General features: G+C 37.7%; 1 protein-coding gene across 1 annotated transcript; it reads right to left on the bottom strand.

The window, feature by feature from the left end:
• Positions 1-304: 304 nt before the first annotated feature.
• Positions 305-21116, bottom strand: SMC2 (structural maintenance of chromosomes 2). The gene is made up of 24 exons (XM_074856593.1): positions 20906-21116; positions 19859-20008; positions 19031-19153; positions 18034-18072; positions 17760-17870; positions 17537-17581; positions 16816-17049; positions 15981-16130; positions 15078-15311; positions 14086-14245; positions 11983-12100; positions 11091-11229; positions 10147-10266; positions 9622-9826; positions 8906-9041; positions 7771-7895; positions 6739-6932; positions 6305-6448; positions 5819-6013; positions 5090-5290; positions 4143-4259; positions 2656-2813; positions 1664-1811; positions 305-809 (listed from the first exon to the last, which is right to left on the bottom strand). Exons 1-24 carry the CDS (start codon positions 21071-21073, stop codon positions 648-650), a joined length of 3576 nt encoding a protein of 1191 aa, XP_074712694.1. The 5' UTR covers positions 21074-21116; the 3' UTR covers positions 305-647.
• Between the last annotated feature and the right edge of the window lie 902 nt (positions 21117-22018).

Below are 22018 nucleotides of genomic sequence, written 5' to 3'. Positions count from 1 at the left end.
CCAAGTGAGTGGTAGTGGTTTTTTTCTCCCACTGTGACTGTAAAAATTACAGTATTCTTGTGTTCCAAATTCAGAGTGCCTTTGTGTTCTGTGCTGACCTCCCCGCCCTCAGGCCACTCACCCAACCTCCAGCACTCAGTCTGCGGCATCAGCTGCTCAGAGTGAGGGCGGCTGTTACAAATGACAGGGTCTGGGTAGGAGGAACTGTGAATTTGAGCCAACAGCTTGGTCTGGCATCCAGGCAGTGTTAGGGGATGTGTGTATCTATTACATATCGACAAAAAAAATATACACATATATAGTTATATTCCATCCATGTATTATGTACACATACATATGGAAGATGAGGCCATAAGATTAAAAATTTATTTAAATATTTAAAACTTAACATTTCCACACTATTCCAGCCATGAACACAGCCTAATAGATAATAGTACAGGCAAATTTCAATTTTTAACAAGGTGCGGATGTGAACTAAAAGCAGAGACATAAAAGAGTATTTCAAGATTAAAAATATTTTTAAACAAAGTTAATTAAGGGAGCTTCTTCATGGCCTAGCTACAGACTGGGGACAGGACACTTAAGAAGCAGGTACTGCACATGAAGAGCCAGTGGAGAAGTTTCCTGGTTCTGCAGGTCCTCTCTTGTCACTTACGTGATTTCTGGGCTTCCTCAGCTTCCCTGAGACCATTTTTTCTGCATTGAAGCTGTTGGTATCTTGTAACAGTGGATACACCATCCACAAACATGGTTCTATAGAGGACATTTGCATTGGTAAACATCCCATCCTTCAAGGACACCACAATAAACTAAAACAAAGCAGAAAGCTTGAAGTAAATTCTGCCATCCAAATAAAGACTTTACACAACATTGGAAAAGGCTTCTAAAAAGAGGATTCCTTCTACTTTATTTGACTAATACCTTGGTGGTAATTCTTCACAAAATACTCTAAACATAACTGAAGCCCAACAGAAAGTGCTAAGCAGGTTAACGTACACCCACAGGCCAGACATTTTCTGGTGCTAATGATACAGCCACAATACAGAATACCTGTTCATGGTACATCAATCCCTAGAAAAAGTGTTGCCGTGGATTTTGTAAGAATGCAGGATCTTTCATAGTCTAAAGATAGTGCTCAAATTATTTTACAATACTGGTAACAAATGTTCCACTCATAATTTGGAAAAGTCATGTCCTACCACCAAATGGAGACAGGCACTGCCTTTTACCTCACAGTATTAAGTTTCTTAAGTTCTACAGATTTTTTCATGCACACACCACAGTGATACAGAGATTGTTTCCACTAGTGCCTGGCTTATTTCAACAGGGTCAAAACCAAAATATTCTTAAAGCTCAGGTTAAAGAACTAGCAAAAAACAAAATTCAAGATGTGGGTCATGCCTGAAATTGATCATATCACAGATACTCTTCCTTATTACTACCTGTGTTTTAGCCACTGCAGCAACAGTTTACATTAAAATGTAATGCTTAGAAATTTCACAGTTGCCGCATCATCAGTGTAACTTCCAGTTGAAACAACTTAGAAATACAAAACACATTTCTGGAATAAAATACTTGAACAGCTGAGACTCCTCAGTGGCAGACTGCCTCTGAAAATAATGAAGTGTATAAATAGATGATCACAATAGTATCAAAAACATACCTGGGACTGTCTGAAATGAGTATTAAGCATCTGCCCAATATTCTCAGTATGAGAGAGATCAAGGGCCGCATCCACTTCATCCAAGATATAAATTGGGGCAGGTTTGAAGAGAAGTATGGCTAAGATTAAGGACAAGGCCACCAATGATCTAATATAGAGAACAAGAAAGTTATGTTCTACCCTCCTGTTTGAGAGGCTTTGCCTTATGAAAACAATTGTTTGGTAATAACAAAACGCTCTCTGAAAAGCAGATTTATGCTATGAGTTCTGAAGAGACAGAATGACAGCTTCTGCCACAACTTTCAAGTTCAAAGCCTTCTGCCAGAAATGGCAAATATTACTTTTTTATCAGACATTTAAAATCATGTTGTTGCTTTACCTATTTTCAATTCTGAGATTTGCAGTGCTGTTTTTCAATGTACAGTTCTTGAAGCATTCTGTCCTTCAGAAAGTTCCATATCACTGTCTCACCTCTTCCTAAATTCTGTTTCTATTTTTCAATTTGTTAGATTTTTCTTTAGAAGTTGCAAAGAAGTACAGACCCTACACAGTTGCTGTAATCACTGGAGAAGAAAATTGTCACCATGACATTACTTCGACACCAGGGAAGAACTTGTAATCTCAAAAGTCTATACAGACAACTGAAAGGCTGAAGCCTTTAATTCAGCAGTACCTCAGTACCACCTAGAGTTAACTGCAGTTTTCTCACCACTCAATTTGTCATTTCTCCATGGAGTAAAATCTTGTTTGTTATTATATACCAAGTCATGCATTGTTCTAAATCAGATTCCTCTTTGAGATTAACTGAATTAATAATGCTTTCAATATTATGTCAGGTTGGAAGAAGTCCCTTTAAAAAAAAGGGACTTCTACGGAAAAGATTAATTTTTTTCTAGGGAAACAAATTTTTGCTTTTTTGAACTATAATAAGCTTGACATATACATACACACTGCAATGGAAAACAAACAAAAAACCCACGAAGTTCACCAACCTTTGTCCTCCACTAAGTTCTGTTAAGTTTTCCTTCCAGCTGTTTCCTAAGGCAACCCTGAACTCCAGACCATCCAAGATATCATTTTTAGAGGGTGCTAGCACAGCTTTGGCTCCTGGTAGAAGTGTTGAAAAAATCGAACCAAAGTCTTCATTCACCTAGAAGTCAGACCATAAAAGATGTTATGTATCTGCTTTTAATCAAGAGCACAAAGAGTGAAAAACTTAGTGGTAAGCTGCCCTATGCTCTAGTCATTTTGCCCAATTTAACCTAATGAGTTCTTATGCCTTGAAGATTAGCACATAGGATGGTGAGAAAATACCAGCATATGGAATCTTTTCTTTGTACTGAAAAGAGAAGCAACACCAAGGGAGATATATGTATTTGTGTATAGGACACCTTATACTAAGCATTTTAGAAGGATCAGATGAAAGAAATATTGGCAGGCTTCTTTATGCCATCAGCCAGGGAAATGGTTATGCCCTATCTCAGATTTATTAACCAGTAAATTGTGAATTCTCCCAATTAAAAGACTATTAAAACTATAAGCACCTTGTAAGAGGCACACACTGGCATCCTCCCCACTCCTTTTCTTCACAGGATTATTTAAGCAATGTTCAGGTATTGGATGGGATGCAACTTTGTAAATGTAGATTAAAATTTCCTAGGTAAAGGAATGTATCTGAGAACACACTTATTCCACCACTCATGATGCTTTTAAATACAATTCACTAATTTTTGCCAAACAAGATTTTGCAGTTAAAAGGTACCATTTTGTCAGTCATATCCTGAGTACAGGCAGTAGTAATTAAAACCAGTACTTCATTTGTGGGCAATTTAATCTTCTGGCCTTCTCAAAGGCCAAAAAGTACAAGTTCTCCTGGTACAGCAGAAAAGAATGTGTCAAGAGGTTTCCACATAAAAAGGGAAAACTTTATACTTTTGTTATAGTTCATGATATGAGAGAACTAGTTAGTGGCAGGCAGAGTGCTTCAGTAACAAACATAAAATCAGCTGTTGCTCTAATTCCAGTATTACCTATCCTATCAGTGACAGGAACAGCAGCCCACATTGTATGGGGCTACACCGAAACAGAAGATTTTAACTCTCTTGAAATATTGATTTAAACAAACAAAAAGAAAAATAGACTGTATCACTGTTTTGTCCAACTTCCATATGAGAGACAATGGTTTCAGCATGCCAGTAGCTTAACCTTCCTTAAATTTTTGTGAGCAGTAAAAGGGAATGGTAAAGTAGTTTTGCAGGTTTAACTGTATCTTTACAGTTTTCAGAGAATTCATGTTTTATTCTCAAAAGTGAGATCAAACAGGAGAAATGAAGTGGTTGTTTTGTAATTTAAATACTAGGCAAGGGAGATTAGTTCTGAAGAGAGATACCTTTTTTTTTCATGGCAATAAGCAAAACAGTAATCTAAGATAAATCTGATCCTCTGCTAAAATGCAAAGCTTAGATTTCAAGTGTCATACCTTTTTCCAAGCCATATGTAAAGCTTTAATTTTCCTCTGGTCAAGGTCTTCAATAGCTGCAAGAATTTTTAACTTGTCATTCTCTACAATTCTTTTTTTCTTCATTAAGTCGTTGTACTGGTGCAACAAGAAAAAAAGATCAATTTCAATGAACTTTGTGCTCAAATACCTTTTGTGCTAATCTTGCAGTTTCACTGTTCATCATTTTTGTAACTATGAAGTAGCCATTAACCACAAGATTGAAATCCAAAGCATTCATTTAACTGTATAAGGTTTTTATGTTTTAGGATATTATTTGGAAATTAAAGCATTAGAATTTTCAACAATCGGCAAAGGGGAAGACCAACATTACTCTGAAAGTTGCACATCCTTTTCAAGTTAATCATGTTTCATTTGCTTTTCCATATAAGAAAGGATGCTTCTGGAGGCTGATAGGAAGAACAGGCCAATTCGATCATGAAACAGTACCAGAGGAAGTTAAAGTGTCAGTCAGTGAACAGTTTTGAGACAATCCTGGAATAGCCTCAAGATACAGAGACAACCCTGGAACACCTTCAAGCTATCGTATTTGAAGATGGACAGTTTTTTGATCTGAAACCTTCAATAAAGTATGTAATTCTCAGATAGTGTAATGGATACCACAAAGCTTGCTAATGCTCCTGCTGCCAACTTTGGATGGACTGGGGTAGGGAGGAATGAAACTATTCTTTTTACCATCCAAAATCAAGATTATGCATATCCTAGAAAACTAGTGCACAAGGGAGTAATGCAAAAATGTAAAATTAGTATAAAAGATCTAACAAAACATTTCCTGCTATCTCATGAAGACTTAATTTTATTTTTGGTGTGTTCAGAAATAGAGCATATGCAAATATAAAGCTATGTTATACATAATACCATATACCCACCCTGCCCAATCTTTATCAGTTAAAGCACGGAATGTTTACCTTCTCCTCTGTATCAGAAAGCATATTCATAGCTCTGACGTTCACGCTCCTTTCCAACACCCGTTTTTGTTCCTGCAGTGTCTGCAGGTTCTGATATAATTCTTTAGGATTGTTAGTTTTGAAGTCATAGGCTGTGTTTGGCTGACCAAAAAGTGGTTTCTCTGAAGCTATCCACTTATACTCTTTCAGCATTTTGGCCACCTGTAAACAAGAAGATATATTGAGGCTTTTTTTTTCCTCCCCTTCTCAGTGCGAATTAAAAATAATTTTTAAAAAGTATCAAATTCCTAGAATTACTCTACAACATTAACTCTTCTATCCTGATGCAGCACAGGTGTGTAACTTTACAATGCTTCATGTGATTTCCAAGACTGTAGACGAACCAAGATTTTACGGAAGCTTCCACATATACCCATCATGTCTACTTGGAACAAGTTTTTCTGTATCTGGACTAAGTCACTGTCACTAAATCTTGGGATTAGCTTCTTTAATTAGTTACCTAATTTGTCCATACATTCAGAATGTTCTCATTGATCACCTTCTCACTGTGATCTACTCTGTTAGTCCATACTGATAAGCTCTGTTACAATCTATAGTTTCTACCCCCTCCTCCTGAGGCTGCAAATATAACAGTGCTTATTAAGAAAAAATGCTATTTCCTTTGCATGTGGCAAGGGAAATAACCACTCTTAGTCACAAGATGCAAGGAAAAGCACAGTTCTGAAATACCTTGGTAGCAGCATCAGCACTCTCTTGTTGATGTTTGCTAATGTTGTGTTCTAATTCTTTAAGCTTAAGCTGTAATTCATTATTTTGTTCTTTGTATTTTACTATCTCTTCAGCTTTGGCTTTAATTGCTTTATCATGTAACAAAATTACTTCCTTTTGCTTGGCCAGTTCCTTCTGTGATTTCTCTACAGATTCCTGAAAAGCAAATCAAACAGCCATTTATTAGCTTCTTCTAAAGGCTAGTGTTAGACAGTCACTAGAAGAGAATGGAAGGAGGAAAGAACAAGGAAGGAACAATGGAATGAATAAAGAAGGAGAAAAAATTCACATGTGGTAATGAAGCCAAAAAACAACTACCTAGGCTAAAGATAATTGAGTGCTGGCAAGAAAATCCAAGCAACAAAATACACATTATAATTTGAGTTTTAGGGGATCATAACTTCAGTAACATCAAAACAGATAATGAAACACAGTATTCACTTTTACCTTTGTCTTAGTCACCTCAGCTTGCATCGCATCAACTTCACTCTGGTAGAATTGGATTGCTTTGTGTGTAGCCTCCATTAGTTGTTCACGAGAAGCCTGTTCTTCTTTTAGCTCTTGAAGTTCCAGAACTAAAGCTTCAACTTCCTAGAGAGATGTTTTCAAAAGTTATTACAGTTATACTTAAATGGAAAGAATTAAGTTTCAGTTTGACATAGGAAAATGCTGTAGAGGATTAACAGTACCCGTTTTTCAGCAAAGGGGCAATCTCACCCCAAAAAAAAGAAAAAAAAAAAATCAGCAATTTATGTCAGTGACTACAGAGTAATATATTAAGTTCCAAAACTGTCAGTATTAAAACTTCAGGACAACCAAACTTTCCAATTACTGCAACCACTTTTGACATTGAAAAATTGTCAACAAAGGTTAAGTTTTACCTGCTGCTTTTTTTTCATTTTTTTGTTTGAAGCATCTGCTTTTTTCCTGGCATCATCTAGTTTTTGCTGGGCATTTTTTAGTTCCTCTTCACGTTCTGCTTCTGCATTTTTCATTTTATTCTCTAATACCTTGTATTTCTCTTCTGCTTTCTTTTGGGTGTCTTCAGTTTTCTGTAATGTCTCTTCACACTCCACTGAATCAAGAAGTACAGTAATGAGATTGGGCATTGTTCTTATCTTTAAATTCACATCCTGAACTCCAACTGAAATAAATCTGTCTTTGCCTCTAACAGAAAAAAGTGGTTGTACATTTGCTAGTTAATGAAGTCAGCTATTTCAATGATTACTCAAAGACAGTGTGCTGTTGTTATCAGTTATTGGTAGGGCATCAAATAGGCAACCAGTCATAAAAATTAATGACAATATGCCTGTTTTCTTTTTTTGACAGGTGTAAGTATATGCCAAATCACATGATCAAGAAGTAATTAATCAGATGGCTACCTAATAAGGCATCACCTCATCCTAGAATACTGTTTCTACATACATATCACTTCTGTCCATCCTTTTTCTTTAGATGTTTTACTTAACTGCTGCATTTGCTTCCTTTGACATCCTTCCTTGTCTATACAAACAGTAATTCTTTCCAATGCTTTCTTGTTACACAAGCTATTTATATTGCTAACTTTAAATATCTCCAGAAACAGATGGCTTGGAAAAAACAAAGATTACTCAAATATGGGATTAAAAACTTTAAAACTTCCCTGCAAAGCCATATTTCCTTTTATTATAAAGTACATAATCCACTTAAGAATATAACCTTTACTACAAGAGAATGATCAACCTCATGTGAATCACCTCTATGCAAGTCTATTGTGATTCTGTAATTGTAACATATTCTAAAATATAAAGCTAGTATTTTCAAAGCAAAAAATAGTTTTTTCTTAAGCAAAGATTCTGCTACTCAAACAGCCAAATATCTATCCCATTCTCACAATTAGTTTTCAGTTAAAAGATTAAGAACACATTTGTCACCAATGGTTTTCTTCAGGGCAAGCAGCTCTTCCTCTTGTTTGTGATAAGCACTTTGATGAAGCTTCATTTGCAACAGGTCTGCTTCCTCAGATTTCATCTCCCACTGCTGTTTCAGTTGCCAGTACCTTTTGAAGACAGTAATGATATACACTGCTATAATGAAGAGTACCCAGCGCTTCAGTTTCAAAGTTGAAATACTTACATATAGAAATAAGTAGATAAATACCTATATTCCCATTCTAATGTGGGATAGAATAATGACTGTAGGAGAAATAAGCTTAACTGCATGGAAGTCCGATAAAATTTCTTTAATAGTCATTGTGAAACCTGTAGATATGTAAGTTATCATATATGTAACTCCTGGCTATGTAGCCCTGATAAGATATATTAAAAGGAAACAAATGCAACACATGGGATTTGGCAACAATTCAGAGCTCATGTTTTTCCAAGCAGCAGCATGACAGAGAAAAAAAAGCATTAAAGAAAAAGTATCTAAAAGCAAAACTCATTTCTTCCTTTTGGTTATATTTCTAGAAGTCTGTTGCAACTCAAAACAATTTGAAAAATAAATTCAGCCAGTACATAGCATATTATGCAACACTATCTCCTTATAGGATTTTTACAGAACTGACTAAACATATTTTTATATTCCATCTTCTAAAAAGATCTTCAGTAACTGAAGAGCTGAAAATCAAACATAGAACATAGATCCTCACAGCAGTATCACTCAGATATTCCCCTTTAGTATCTTTATATTTTCTTGGAAGAAAAATAGGAGCTCTTACAAACTGAAATTCTGTATGGGTGTTACAAAATATGGCTGGAACAGACCCATCCTTCAGTGGACTTCATGAAACTTTGGAAAACTTCAACTGATTTCAAGTAGTCATCATTGTATGCCATTTTTTCCCTGTATTACCCCAATCAAATTTTTCTTGCATGTGTTATCTAAAAACTAAATTTGCTTGTTGATTGCTGTATTACAAATTAAATTGGGGGGCGAGAGGGAGGAAAGGAACAATTTTCTGCATCTTACTTTCTCAACAGGCCCTACGACCTCCAAAAATACTTCTTTATATTACATTTACTCAGTCACATAAGAGAAACGATAGACATTTTATTGGGCAAACCTTACTTTTCAGCAACATTCTTCAAGCTTGCCAGCTCATTCTCTACAGTTTCAAGTTCAGATTCCTTTGTTTTGACTTCTATGTCAGTATTTTTCATTTCTTGAACTTTACACAATATTGGTACAGTCTGTGAGGAGGCACCTGTTCAGTGAAAAAAAGCAAAGTCAAGCTAATTGGAATTAGACACATGGATTCGCCACTAGCAAAGAGCAAATCCCTAATGTTAATAATGATGCAGGTATGATTAATTTCAGTTTCAAAACAGAAAGGCAGCTAGGCTAAATTTACAGCAGTTCTCAACGGAGAAAACTACGTCCTCTGCTACAGAATTTAGTTCTGCAGACTTTGAATACTGCACATGTGTTTCTTGTGAAATCAACTTACTTGTCATAATTTGTGAAATTATCTCCAATTAATTACAAATTTCTTCAAAAAGTGCCTGAATGCAAAGCATTTCTCCTTCCAAGAGGATTACATAGCCAAGGAAGATTTAAGTATTTAAAATCTAAACTACTTCAGGCAAATAGTTTGCCATATATTTTTTTCTTAGTCTAATCAATCTTATTTCAGTTCAAGAGTGACAAATCTCTGCTCAAACAGATATTATCCCCAGTATGAGTCTAAACAAAAAGGTTACTGGTGATTTTTATAAAAAACATGCAGAGCAGTGAACAAATCAACAGACACACAGTATTATTATATGAACAAAACCAGCAATTGCCTCCATGCAGAGTGCCTTGAGGATCAAACACATCTCCATCAAATGTAACACTTCTCATCATTATCCTTTTGTCAAAGGCCACTTTCTTAGCATTATCCATGTTATCACAGATCAATGTTGTCCCAAAGATATACTCCATTGCTTTCTGCAGTTCAGATTCATATCCAACCAGAGAAAGGCCTAAATACAAGTTATCATGACCAACCTAGAAATCAAATGAAATGCAATTAGTATGCCTTAAGTTATAAGAATTTAAAAATTTAATTTCTCTCTTCTCTTGATAAAAACACTTTCTAAAAAATCATTACATTTAAAAAACAATTTCAGTTAAAAGTGGAATAATTAATATCCATTTAAACATTGCATAGCTGAAAGGTTACAAAGGAAAAAATTGAAATCAAGATACCCTCAAACCCTATAGAAATTTTTATTAATATAACATTTAAGAAGCCCATGTTTTTAGCAAAGAAACAAAATGGAAGAGGTACACAAGCAATAGTGTAAACAGCATATTTATTTACATACCAAGGTTTGGGCCAACTTGATTACTTTTTGTCCAACACACCTGGCTGAAATTTTGTTTAGTGGAATGATGGTGTATCGACGCTTTAGTTCACCCTCTTCTAAAAGCTTTTTGGCAGTAACCTCAAATGAGAAGAGTTACAAAGCATACCTGAATACATATCTGATTTTGTAAAGTAAGACAATAGGGCATTGCAAGAGGAATATAGTTTCCAGTAATTAAGCATGACTCTCTTGACCCAATTTAAACATGTACATGGGTCCAAACTACCTCTTAAGCATTCATCAATGCACATGCTCACTAGCCCTAGATCACACAACCTCATCTCAACATTAAGATTTCTGTATTAAAGTAATAATTGTCATGGTTTAATCCCAGCCAGCAACTAAGCACCTCACTCACTCACTCTTCCCCCCTCCCAGTGGGATGGGGAGAATTGGAAAAGTAAACCTCGCAGGTTGACATAAAAGTTTAATAACTGAAGTAAAACATAATAACAACAGTAATACTTAAATATGAAAATACCAATGGTAATACCACAAAAAAAAAAGAACAAAGAGAGAAATAAACCCCAAGAAAAGACAAGTGATGCACAATGCAATTTCTTACCACCCACTGACTGATGCCTGAGCAGCAATCCCAGCCCCCAGCCAACTCCCCCCAGTTTATATGCTGAGCATGATGTTCTGTGGTATGGAATAGCCCTTTGGCTAGTTCGGGTCAGCTGTCCTGGCCATGCTCCCTCACAGCTTCTTGTGGACCTACTTGCTGGCAGAGCATGGGAAACTGAAAAATCTTCAACTTTGGATCAGCGCTACTTAGCAACAACTAAAGCATCAGTGTGTTATCAACATTATTCTCACACTAAATCCAAAACCACAGCACTGTACCAGCTACTAGGAAGAGAATTAACTCTAGCCCAGCTGAACCCAGGACATAAACATACCTCTGTGTCCACAATAATGTTATAGAGTTTCCCTCCAGCCGTCACTTCTAGGGCTTTTGCTTTGGATAGATCCTTCACAGTGATAAGAGACACAACAGGGCCTTTCACAGAGTTTGGATTCCATGTTTTTCCAAAACGCCTTAAAATAAATTTAAATTATGATAATCACATGTCTGTTTCTCTCCCACATATATTGAACATTTAAAAAACTCGTACTGCTTATTATACTGGTATAAGAAATTCTAAATTCTATCGGGGGGGGGGGAGCGGAAATCACAGAAAATGGTTAAATTAAATACTTCAGGGCAAGAGACTTCACAATAAAGAGTCAGTTCCAAAGTTATTAGAAGAATGTCCTTCCTGATTTTCATATAATTTGTTTATGCAATTTTCAATTTATTTTTACTATGGGTTCTATTATTAGCACAGATATAAGAGTGTGCTCAGACTGATAATTATACAAGCAAGTAAATCTGGGGATACATGTATTTGAGTACTGGAGACAGATACAGTGTTGACCTCCACAGACCTAGTCTACTCACAGTCCTTAGGCAGTACTCTGAAAAGTAATGACTACATATTTTTGCAGTTTAGACCTTTCGATTCTATGGTTTTAGCTACTGCAGTTGAGTAATGGCTTGCAAATACCATCATACAAAACTTTTACATTCTCATGATTTTGATAAGGCTGTCATTTAAGAATGACTGTATCACTTGCCCTGCTGCCCATTAATTCAGCTAACATGTCAGTTAACATTCCCCCTTCACTGGCACCAAAAAGAAATCAACAGCTAAGCAACTGATGGAATTATCCTGTAAATCCCATAAGTCGCATATAAAATGCCCTAAAAAGCACTTCGAAATGTTTTTTAGGATCACACCAAGATCTTACTTGTATTCAAACTGTAGATGAGGAAACTTTGCCACTAAGCCTTCATATAATTCTCTCAGCTGGCTGATGTCACGAGTCAATGCCACTTCTTTTGCTAAAAGGGCTTTTTCTTTCTCTTCTTAAGAGTTGAACACAAGCAGCAGACAAACATTCAGAGCACAGAAATCTATTAGTTTAAAAACTGGTATAGTACATTGTTTATGTACATATATGTAGAGAATACTTAATGGAGAGACTTTCTAAAATTCTTGGTAAATTTCTAGTTTAGACAAACTAACACCATCACCATACCAAACATGCAAAGAGTTTAAAGTCTAATATGGTTTCTCTGAATGTCATTCTGGAATATCAATTTAGTTTTGAGTAGCTTCTGCAACAAATGTTACCTGGAATGAGAAACAAACTTTAAGAAGTGTTTTAGGTAGGGAAAACCAGGAAGGAATAAGGAGGTTCGTCATTTTTTCCATCTAAATTGTCGATGGAATTTAAATTTTCCACCAAACTTCAAAATATTTGGCCTAAAGTTTATAAAATCAAATTATTTAAAACTATTTTCTGTGGAAACCAAGTGCTTTCAGAGCTTTGACCAGAGAAAGTTCTTCATGCATGAAACCAGCATACTTGTTTTTTCAGTTCCATCTTGTATTGGGTCTGGCTAGGATGGAGTTCACTTTTCCCACAGCAGCCCTCATAATGCTGTGCTTTGTATTTCTAGTAGAAAAGTGCTGATACCACACCAGTGTTTTGGCTGAGCAGTGCTCCCAGAGCATCAAGGCTGTCTCTCAAACTCCCCATCCAAAGGCCAGCAGGCTGGCGGTGGGCAAGAGGCTGGAAGCGGACATAGCCAGAACAGCTGAGCCAAGCTGTATTACATACCACATGAAGGCATGGTCTGCCATAAAAGCCAAGATAAAGGAGGAGAGGAGGGAACATTCATTACTAAAGGCATTTGTCTTCCAGAACAGCTGCTACATACACCGAGGCCCTACTTCCCAAGTGGCTGGACATTGCCTACCAATGGGAATGAGAGAGTTAATGAGAGAGTTTTCTTTGCTTCTGTGTCCAACAGAGCCAATGCCAGCTGGCTCCAAGACGGACCCACCGCTGGCCAAGGCTGAGCCCATCAGCAACACTGGTTGATCACCTCTGTGATCACATATTTAAGAAAAGGTAAAAATCTCTGTGCAGCAGCCGGAAAAGAGGAGCATGAGTATGTGAGAACAACTCTGCAGACACCAAGGTCAGTGCAGAAGGAGGGGGAGGAGGTGCTCCAGGAGCCAGAGCAGAGATTCCCCCGCAGCCTGTGGTGCAGCCCATGGTGAGGCAGCTGTGCCCTGCACCCATGGAGGTCCATGGTGGAGCAGATCTCCACCTGCAGCCCGGGGAGGAGCCCACCCCGGAGCAGGGGGATGTGCCTGAAGGAGGCTGTGACCCCCTGGGAAGCCCGTGCTGGAGCAGGCTCCTGGCAGGACCTGTGGCCCCATGGAGAGAGGAGCCCACGCTGGAGCAGGTTTGCTGGCAGGACTTGTGACCCCGTGGGGGAACCACGCTGGAGCAGTCTGTTCCTGAGGGACTGCACCCTGGGGAAGGGACCCACGCTGGGGCAGTTCATGAAGAACTGCAGCCTGTGGGAAGGTCTCCCATGAGTGGGACCCCATGCTGGAGCAGGGGAACAGTGTGAGAAGAAAGAAGCAGCAGAGATAAGCTGAGAGGAACTGACTACAAGCCCCATTCCCTGTTCCCCTGCACCGCTGGCAGAGGGAAAGCATAAAGAAAAATCAGGAATTAAGTTGAGCCTGGGAAGAAGGGAGGGGTTGGGTGGAAGGTGTTTTAGAGGTTTGTTCCTATTTCTCATTATCCTACTCTGATTTGATTGGTAATAAATTAAATTCATTTCCCCACATGGAGGTGATTTTGCCCATGACAGTAACTGGTGAGTGATCTCCCTGGCCTTATCTCAACCCGTGAGCCTTTCATACTATTTTCTCTGCCCTGTCCAGCTGAGGGGAGTGACAGAGTGGTGTACAGCCAAGGTCAACCCACCATACTTCTATATTCCTTTTCAGATTCCCCCAAAATTATACACCAGAAGTCTGTACAGACCTTCATAGTTCAGCTTCTTCATTTCGTTCTCTAGATTTACTTTTGTTTTTCTGACAGCTCTAAGTGCTTCTTGGTCTCTCTCATAGCCTCCATCCCTCTTTTTAACTTCAGCTTCTTTTGTCTTTAATTCCTTTTGTGCATACTTCAACTTCATTTGAGCCTGTAAGGAGTAAGAAAATACAGAACCAGAAGATATTCAAACAGAATCTTGTAGGTGCATTTAGAACACTTGCACTAACAAGGTGCTTGTACAATTTGTAAGATTTTCCACTGGTAGCAGAAATGCCAAAAAGCAGCCTTGGCTTTTGAAAGTAAGGGCCCAGGTGATTTGGAAATAAAAACATAAATCACGTATTTGGATAAAATAACTCATATTAGCACATGAATAGAGCCTGAGAAGAAACAAGGTAAAATAATGTGGGACGCGGCTGTCCTTGTTATTCTCCCCAAGTTTTTCCTTAAGTGAGACAAGCAAGGTGCACTTCCAACTTCGCAAATTTAAATTCCACTGTGAGAACAATCCCAGCAGAGGTTTCCTTGTCTTAAGACAAAAGTGGCATTTGTTTCAGTCACGTACACAATTTAATTAAGAAAAAAACAGTTTCTTCTGAACTCTCCATTCACAGTCTCAGGGATCTTTATTTTGATTCCATTAAGTTTTACTGTAGAAATCCCTGCAGTATGAATGCTTATCACTGACACCAGTCTTAATTTCCTTCTATTCAATGCCATCAGTCATTTGAGTACTGCAAGTTCTCCCTTATGTCTCAAACGCCACTTTCTATACTTCCTCACAGCAATGTTATAGCTTTTCCTTATCTGTATCTATGCAAGGATATTTTTTTAATGATCTGTTTAATCAAAAAAAGTCACCTTAATGCATATGCCAACTTCTAAAATATCTCGCACAGATATTCTGCGAATCTTTTCACTGACAATTTTCAAAAGCAGCAGGAAGGCTGGTCTGAGACAGGCAGAGCTTTTATTCTTACCTGTTTAGCCTCTGTTTCTGCTTTGCTGATTTCATTTTTGCAGGTCATCATTTGGCCAGCAAGAGTAGCTTCTTCCCCATCGTCACTGCTCGATAAGCCAGCAGACACAGCATTAAAATGCTGTTGTGCCACAGCTAAAGCACCTGCATCTTTTCTACTTGCTTCCTGTAAAGCATTTAGTTCTTCCTCTGTCTTCTTTAGTCCTTTCTCCTTTGACATTAGTGATTTAGACTCCTTCAGCAAAACAAAGAACAAAAAAAAAAAGTTAGAGAGAACCTGAGTCCCATTAACTTTAAATTCATGTTGTTTAGATGAGGAGTTATGAGTAGTTTCATCAACTGACCCTTTGTCAGATTTTGTGATCTTACAATTTGTCTTTGCATGTTTTGAAGTCTGTACTTGGCCCACGAGTGCACTGAAGACCTACAGAAGGATTAAATACAGGAAGAGATGACAACTGCCCAAGAGCTAGGAGAAACAGCTCTTTCTCCCCAGTATCTAAAAAGTAAAGTCTTCTTCAGTGCTCCTCTTGCATTAATAAAAAAAAAAAAAAATCAACTGTCATAAACTCATAATGTAGAAATTTCTTCTTTAATTTTAAGAATACCACATGTCCAGAGAGCATAATTTTGAAGCTATAGGGATCTCTCCTGAGCTTAATAGAAGGTTGGTAACCATAAGGAGTTGTACTTTCTTTGTATATGCATCACATTTGTTCTAATGGGAACCTACTACCTATGGCACATAAATAAAACAATACCCTTACCATTTGCTTCTGCTTTCTTGATGTAATTCTTGCCAATCACAGGATTTTTTCTTATTGCAATAGGTAAGAACGAACAGTTGTCCCCCTCAATCTGCATTGATTTAGTGTTTAAAGAAAATTATATACAAAGGTCTTACCTTCTGCATACTTTCTACCAGACTTTTGTACTTAATCTCTTCACTTTTTAAGTTTTGCTTCCTGAGATCAAGGGTACTTTGTGCTCTAGTATTAGCTCTTTGACTTTCTGAAAGAGCTTCTTCCAGTGAAGGGAGCATACCACCAACTTCCTAAAATCAGAAATAGAGGAAATTTAATTTAGCCTAAGAAACTGATAAGAGTACTTGTAATTACTTCATCTTCTGTTCACAGCTATATGTAGAAGAGATAAATATCTGATCAAGCAGGCAGTTAGACTCCAGTGCAATCAGGTCAGCACATCTCTTCCCTCTGAAATCCAAGCTAACTTGAAGCCACTACTTAAGACCTACACCATCCTATATCATTGGACACTGTCCCTGTACAACAGCTGCATGTAGGCATCCAAAGACCCCCTGGGCCATCCTGTATCTAACCAAATTTACTGCCATGAAAACTGAGGTCAGTACTGAGTTTTGTTGAACAAGAGTTTCCTACTTGAAGTGTATTTCTTTTGAGACATCAACAAAAAGGGAGAAAAAAAAATTCAGCAAAATTTACCATTGAATGCACAGAGTGGAAACATGAGGGCAAAGAGCTTCCATTCTTCAGTTATTATTCATTTACAGCAATTGGAAGTAAAGTATTTCAGACAAATGAAAACTTGAAATGGATGTCTTTTAGACAACGGCTAAGAATGACAATGAGCAGTGTATAATCTAAACAACCCACCAGGAGATAAAAATTCAAGGATATATTATCTGCAAAAACAATCCCCTTCTCAAGTAACTCCTTGTATTCAGATATTCAGACAAGCACAACTCTGTTCTCACTTACCTTTTGCCTTTTCTTTTCCATCTCCGCTACTTCTTCATTAAGTTGTGTCATCATCTTTTCATTTTCAGCCACTGATTCCTGAAGGTTCTCTACACTAGCCTGCAACTCCTTTAATACATTAGCAGCAGATGCCTTTGTCTCTTCAGCCAGAACAAACTGATAAGCTGTATGGATGCGGTCTAAACGTTCTACTTGTTGAACTACTTTGTGGTATTCTAGATAGGATGATCTTTCCTGAAAAGACACCAATTAAAAAAAAACTTTAAATTTGATGGAAAAGTAATATTAAGTAGGACTGTTATCTTTTAAGCACTTCTAACAACATTATTATTTGTAGATAAGAGGAAGGATTTGTCATATTAAGTAATACATTGCAGGTCTGCTTAGGAAAATCAAAGATAACAATACTTCTACAACTGATTGTACAGCAGAAATATCACTTGACACAAATTTTCTAAGGACTGAGATATGTTTTTATCTTCTACTTTTATCTAGTTCTCTTGTTTTCTTCCTTTTCCCTATATTCACCTCTAGGATTTCCTGGAAGTCCTGACTGTCACATTTTCTGTATTTCAACAGAAGATAAAATTTCTCTCTCTTAACAGATTCTACAAAGCTTGAAAACAAGCTATTGTTTTAGCCACCACATACTGGTTCAGAGTAGCTGAAAGTAATTTTTCAGTACTTTAAGGGCCCTATCACTCTTTTAATTTTTCCGTACCTCTTTCAGTTTCTGTAAAGTTGGAGTGATCTCCTCATCTAAGACCTGAAACACAAAACAGAACATTTATATTCAGATTTTTAAAACTCTTATATGTATAAGCATGAATACCTAGTTCCCAGTGCAGAAATGAAATATTCTGCAAGTTAAAAACCACACTACACTAGATATTCAGTTATCTTTAATAAATATAAAAGAAAGTATACTTTCTAACACATAGTACCGTTTGAATCTGTTTCAGTTTGATCTCCTTCTTCTGTATGGTTTTCTGGACATTTAGTTTCTTGCATTCATACATTCTAGTACCAGCTGCTTCTTCAATCATAGCCAAAATCTAAAATAAAGCAATGCGACAAAAATTGATGTTTCTTATGTTAGAAGAAACTACCACCTCATCTACCTCTGACACTTTTTTTTTATTCCCCCCACCCCAATATTGATTCTTGTTATTCAAAATCAGTAAAACTTCAGACAAAAAACTCCCACAACTTTCTTACCTCTGTTGGCTTCATATTTAGAACTTTGGTAATTCGTCCCTGATGACAGAAAGATAAAACAAGAATGGTGTTTGTGTACCATGCAATAGTAAAAAAAAAAAAAGAAATCAAAACCAAGACCCCAAACCCAAAAAACCCCACTCATTTTTATACATTATATTGTAAGTTCAAACAGCTGGGTTTTTTTGCTACAAGGATAATCTAGCTTACTCAGTTGTTTTGCTCTTGAAAGTTCAAACATGTCATTTCTTCAGGCAGCTTGAAATGGCCCTTGTATCTTATTTTAGGCTCATCCTCCACATTCCTGATTCAACCTTAAAGGACTAACACACATATTTTGTTCTAGAGTCTTACCAAGTTACTGATCCTGAATAAGCTCTTAATCATAAACTGGCTTTTGGGAGATTTAGCTCATATGTAACTAGGAGGAAGGATAGGTACAAAACTGCCTTTCCCCACTACCTCCTCCACAAGTTGGGACAGTTCCATTTGAAACAGTAAATCCTGCTCTGTTTTATTGTTCCTTGCAAGTATTTCAGGGATTTGTCTAGTCCCTGTGTTGATGTTTGTAAGGGTCTTTTCAATTGGTCAGCTCTTTGTTAATTGTGACTTAGGAAGGCAGGCATATCAACTTCATTCAAAATACTGTCTAACATGGAACACACACAATAGGAAAGAAAATCTATCTTTTTAGCACAATAATAAAAGCAACACTTATCTGTTAAAGTGACATGGAAAATAAAATTGGAATGTTTTAGAAAAAGCTTGCTACATACAGGCTACATGAGGTCTTGTGCAATAAGATACATGTTTAAGGGTCAAACTATGCTGTACTGGAATTCTTAACTATTTCTTTACTTTTTACTTAATTGATTTTTACTTTTTTAGAAGTTGCTTTTCTCCAATTAGAAAATTAAGTGTTCTTCCACTATCTATCCTGCCTCAAATTTAGTGCAACTTCTGTTCATTTTGGATTTTGTAAAGATGCACACAATACCTGCATAATGAGGAAGTGAGGGTTATTGACATTGAGTCCAACAGAACAGAAAAGATCGTCCACACGAGTGGCAGTAGCATTCACACCATTGATGAGATACTTATTTTTACCTCCAATGATAATCTGGAAAAGGAAAAGAAATGAAAGAAACCTGACATTTTAAGAATATAAACTGTAATAAACTCTAATAAAGAATAAAATATCTGAGCAAAACCCATATATTATATCTTTGCATACACACATATATGCATACTATACAGAACATCTAAACAGATCTTGTTGGACTGAAGAGACATTTAAATTGTAAGAAAGATCAGTCATTGAGGGCAAGAGTGACAGGAAAATTTCCAAACCCCACAAATTTCCACTTTTTCCCTTTTTTTAGAAAAAAAAACTTGGGAGACTTCTTCATCAGAAAGATAAAGGTTTCTTTGTTCTTGGAGACCAAATTTAACACATAGTTCAAATATTAAGAGGAAAACATGAAAGCAGAAGAAAAAGCCATAAAATACAAAATTGTAACTTGCTTTAGAAACATTATTTCATTACTATTATTATTATGTTTCTGTGCAAATCCATAGAAAACATTATTGATACAATACATTTAACAATATTAGACTAATTTCCCAAGTAATTCCAGTTTTTTAAATCTAGTACCCTGGATCGACTTCCACAGTTTGTGTCACTAACCACACTTAGAAGCATTGCTTCAATTGCAAAAATGCAGGGACTTTAAAAATTACCTTTTTTTTTTCTTGAAAAGTACTCTCTTGAGCATGGTAAAAATGTATATAGGCTACTAAGCAATACAGATATTAAAAACCTCACCTGCCTACTGATGATGAGCTCATCATTAGCTTCAAAACCCAGTGGACTTAGTTTCTTGTCAGTATTATCAAAGGTAATAGACACAGATGCTTTCTTAATTCCAGCTTGTCCATTTTTATAAACCAGTTCTTGAAAGTTGGAAGCTCGCACCTAAATCCATAGAACAGATAAATACGTTTTGAAATAAATTCATTATACAGCTTCAGTGCACTACTGTAGATTGGTGAAATGAATGAAGAAAATGCAGATCTAGCTATAGATTTAAGAGTTCATGTAACAGACTGACATATGAGACCTGCAAGGTGCTAGCACCATAAAACCACATGCAGAATGTGCCAGTCTAGTTTAGCAAGCCAGCTAATTGTTTCTGCATGAGATTCCTGACAAAAACTAAATATATGGTTTTTAAAAAAAGCCAGATCACTAGCTAAGTCATCAGTACATTTACTTAAAAAGCATTTATTATTCATAATGCAGCTCACAGAGAAATGAATCAGTGTTCCTTGGAAGTCTGCTGGATTTGTCTACAACCGGGGGAAGTGGGATACAAAAAAAAAAAAAAAAAAAAAGAAAAAAAATCACATGAAGACAGAGATTCAAACTGATGCCAGAGCACACAATTTTTTTTAGTAAGGGTAAAGCAGATATATCATATTTTAAATAGCAGGCATTGCATGAAAACCAGCTTTTTATTTTTTTTCTGATGAACCAGTTGGGTAAATTTTAAGACCCAATGCAGAAGTGAAAAAGTTTATTACAAATAAAAAAGTTAGTGCCTTTAGCTGCAATAGATCTTCGTCTGGAGACCTTTCCAGTGGGTATGTTTAGTGCAATATTATAAGCTACCATAGCATACTGATGAAACTGCAATTCCATCATAATATAAGAATGACAGAGACACACTTTTATGTAATGAAAAATCCAAATAAATAAAACTTTTTTTTTTATAGAAGCACCACTTCAGGTCTTCCATCAGAGATTACTTAAGAGAGTAATATGAAACGTTGCTGACAGAACACCTTTCTTAAATGCCCCCTCTCTCTTTACCTGTGACAGATTGGTGATTCCCAACAGGAAGCAGATTGCATCCAAGATATTGGACTTGCCACTACCATTCAAACCAGTAATGGCATTGAAATATGGGTCCAAGTCACAAATTTCCGTCCTCTGAGCATAGGATTTAAATCCTTCAACAACAATTGACTTGATGTACATCCTCTCTGTATTCCTAAGGGACCAGGCAAAGTATTCCTCCCAAGAGTATGAAGAAAGGTATCTGGATTATAATCCTACATTTTTCAAAGAAAAAGAAGAAACAATAAGCATCAAACGAATCATACTGCATACCAAACAAACAGCTAAATGTATAAGAAAATAGAAAGAACACGTGCCTTTCACAACAAAAAGATTATGCATTTATAAACGGAAAATTCCACGCAGACCCCAGCATAACCTATGCTTCAACGTTTCTAAGCGACGTGACTTTACACAGCGCTCATCACGACATTTGCCTGAAGACTACGGCATAACACTAAATTCTCACAAAGCTGTCCTCTACTCCGTCAGCCAACGAGGGAAACGAAAAGGCCCGAAATCTTTCAGAATCCGGCAGAAGGGGAGTCTCCCTTTCCAGCCTGCTCAGCCCCACCGCACCGGAGGGCTGAAGCCCAGAAAAATGACGAACTCGGTCCTGAAGCGCCGTGAGCACAGGCCCATCCCAGACCCCTACCGCAGCCGCCATGGCGCCTGACCCCACGTCCCCACCGACGGCGCCGCGACTCGTCCTCGCCCCGCCGCTTATCCCCGCCGAGCAAGCCCTCGCTGGCTGCTCTGACGCCGGAATCAGCCGGGCACCCGCGCACCGGCCGCGGGCAGACCCCCTTCCCGCGCCCCGGTACCTCACCACCGGCGCCGCGCCCCACCGCCCGCCACGATTGAATTTTGGCGCCGAGAGCCGGCGGCCGTTAGGGGAGGCGCCTGCTCGGGCTGCCCGCCGCGCTGCCTGCCTCTGGCGGCCCAGCTCCTCCCTTCCTGGCGGGAGACGGGAGGCGCTTGGGCTGCTCCTCGTTCTCCTTCAGAGGAGGAGAGGGCACCTCCCTCACGCAGCCTCTCGGCCAGGGTGGACGGCGCGCACCCAGGGCGGTCAGGCGAACGTGGCTG

The sequence above is a fragment of the Strix uralensis genome, chromosome Z, assembly GCF_047716275.1.
Source record: "Strix uralensis isolate ZFMK-TIS-50842 chromosome Z, bStrUra1, whole genome shotgun sequence".
Lineage (NCBI taxonomy): Eukaryota > Metazoa > Chordata > Aves > Strigiformes > Strigidae > Strix > Strix uralensis.
This window is presented reverse-complemented; position numbering and strand designations above follow the sequence as displayed.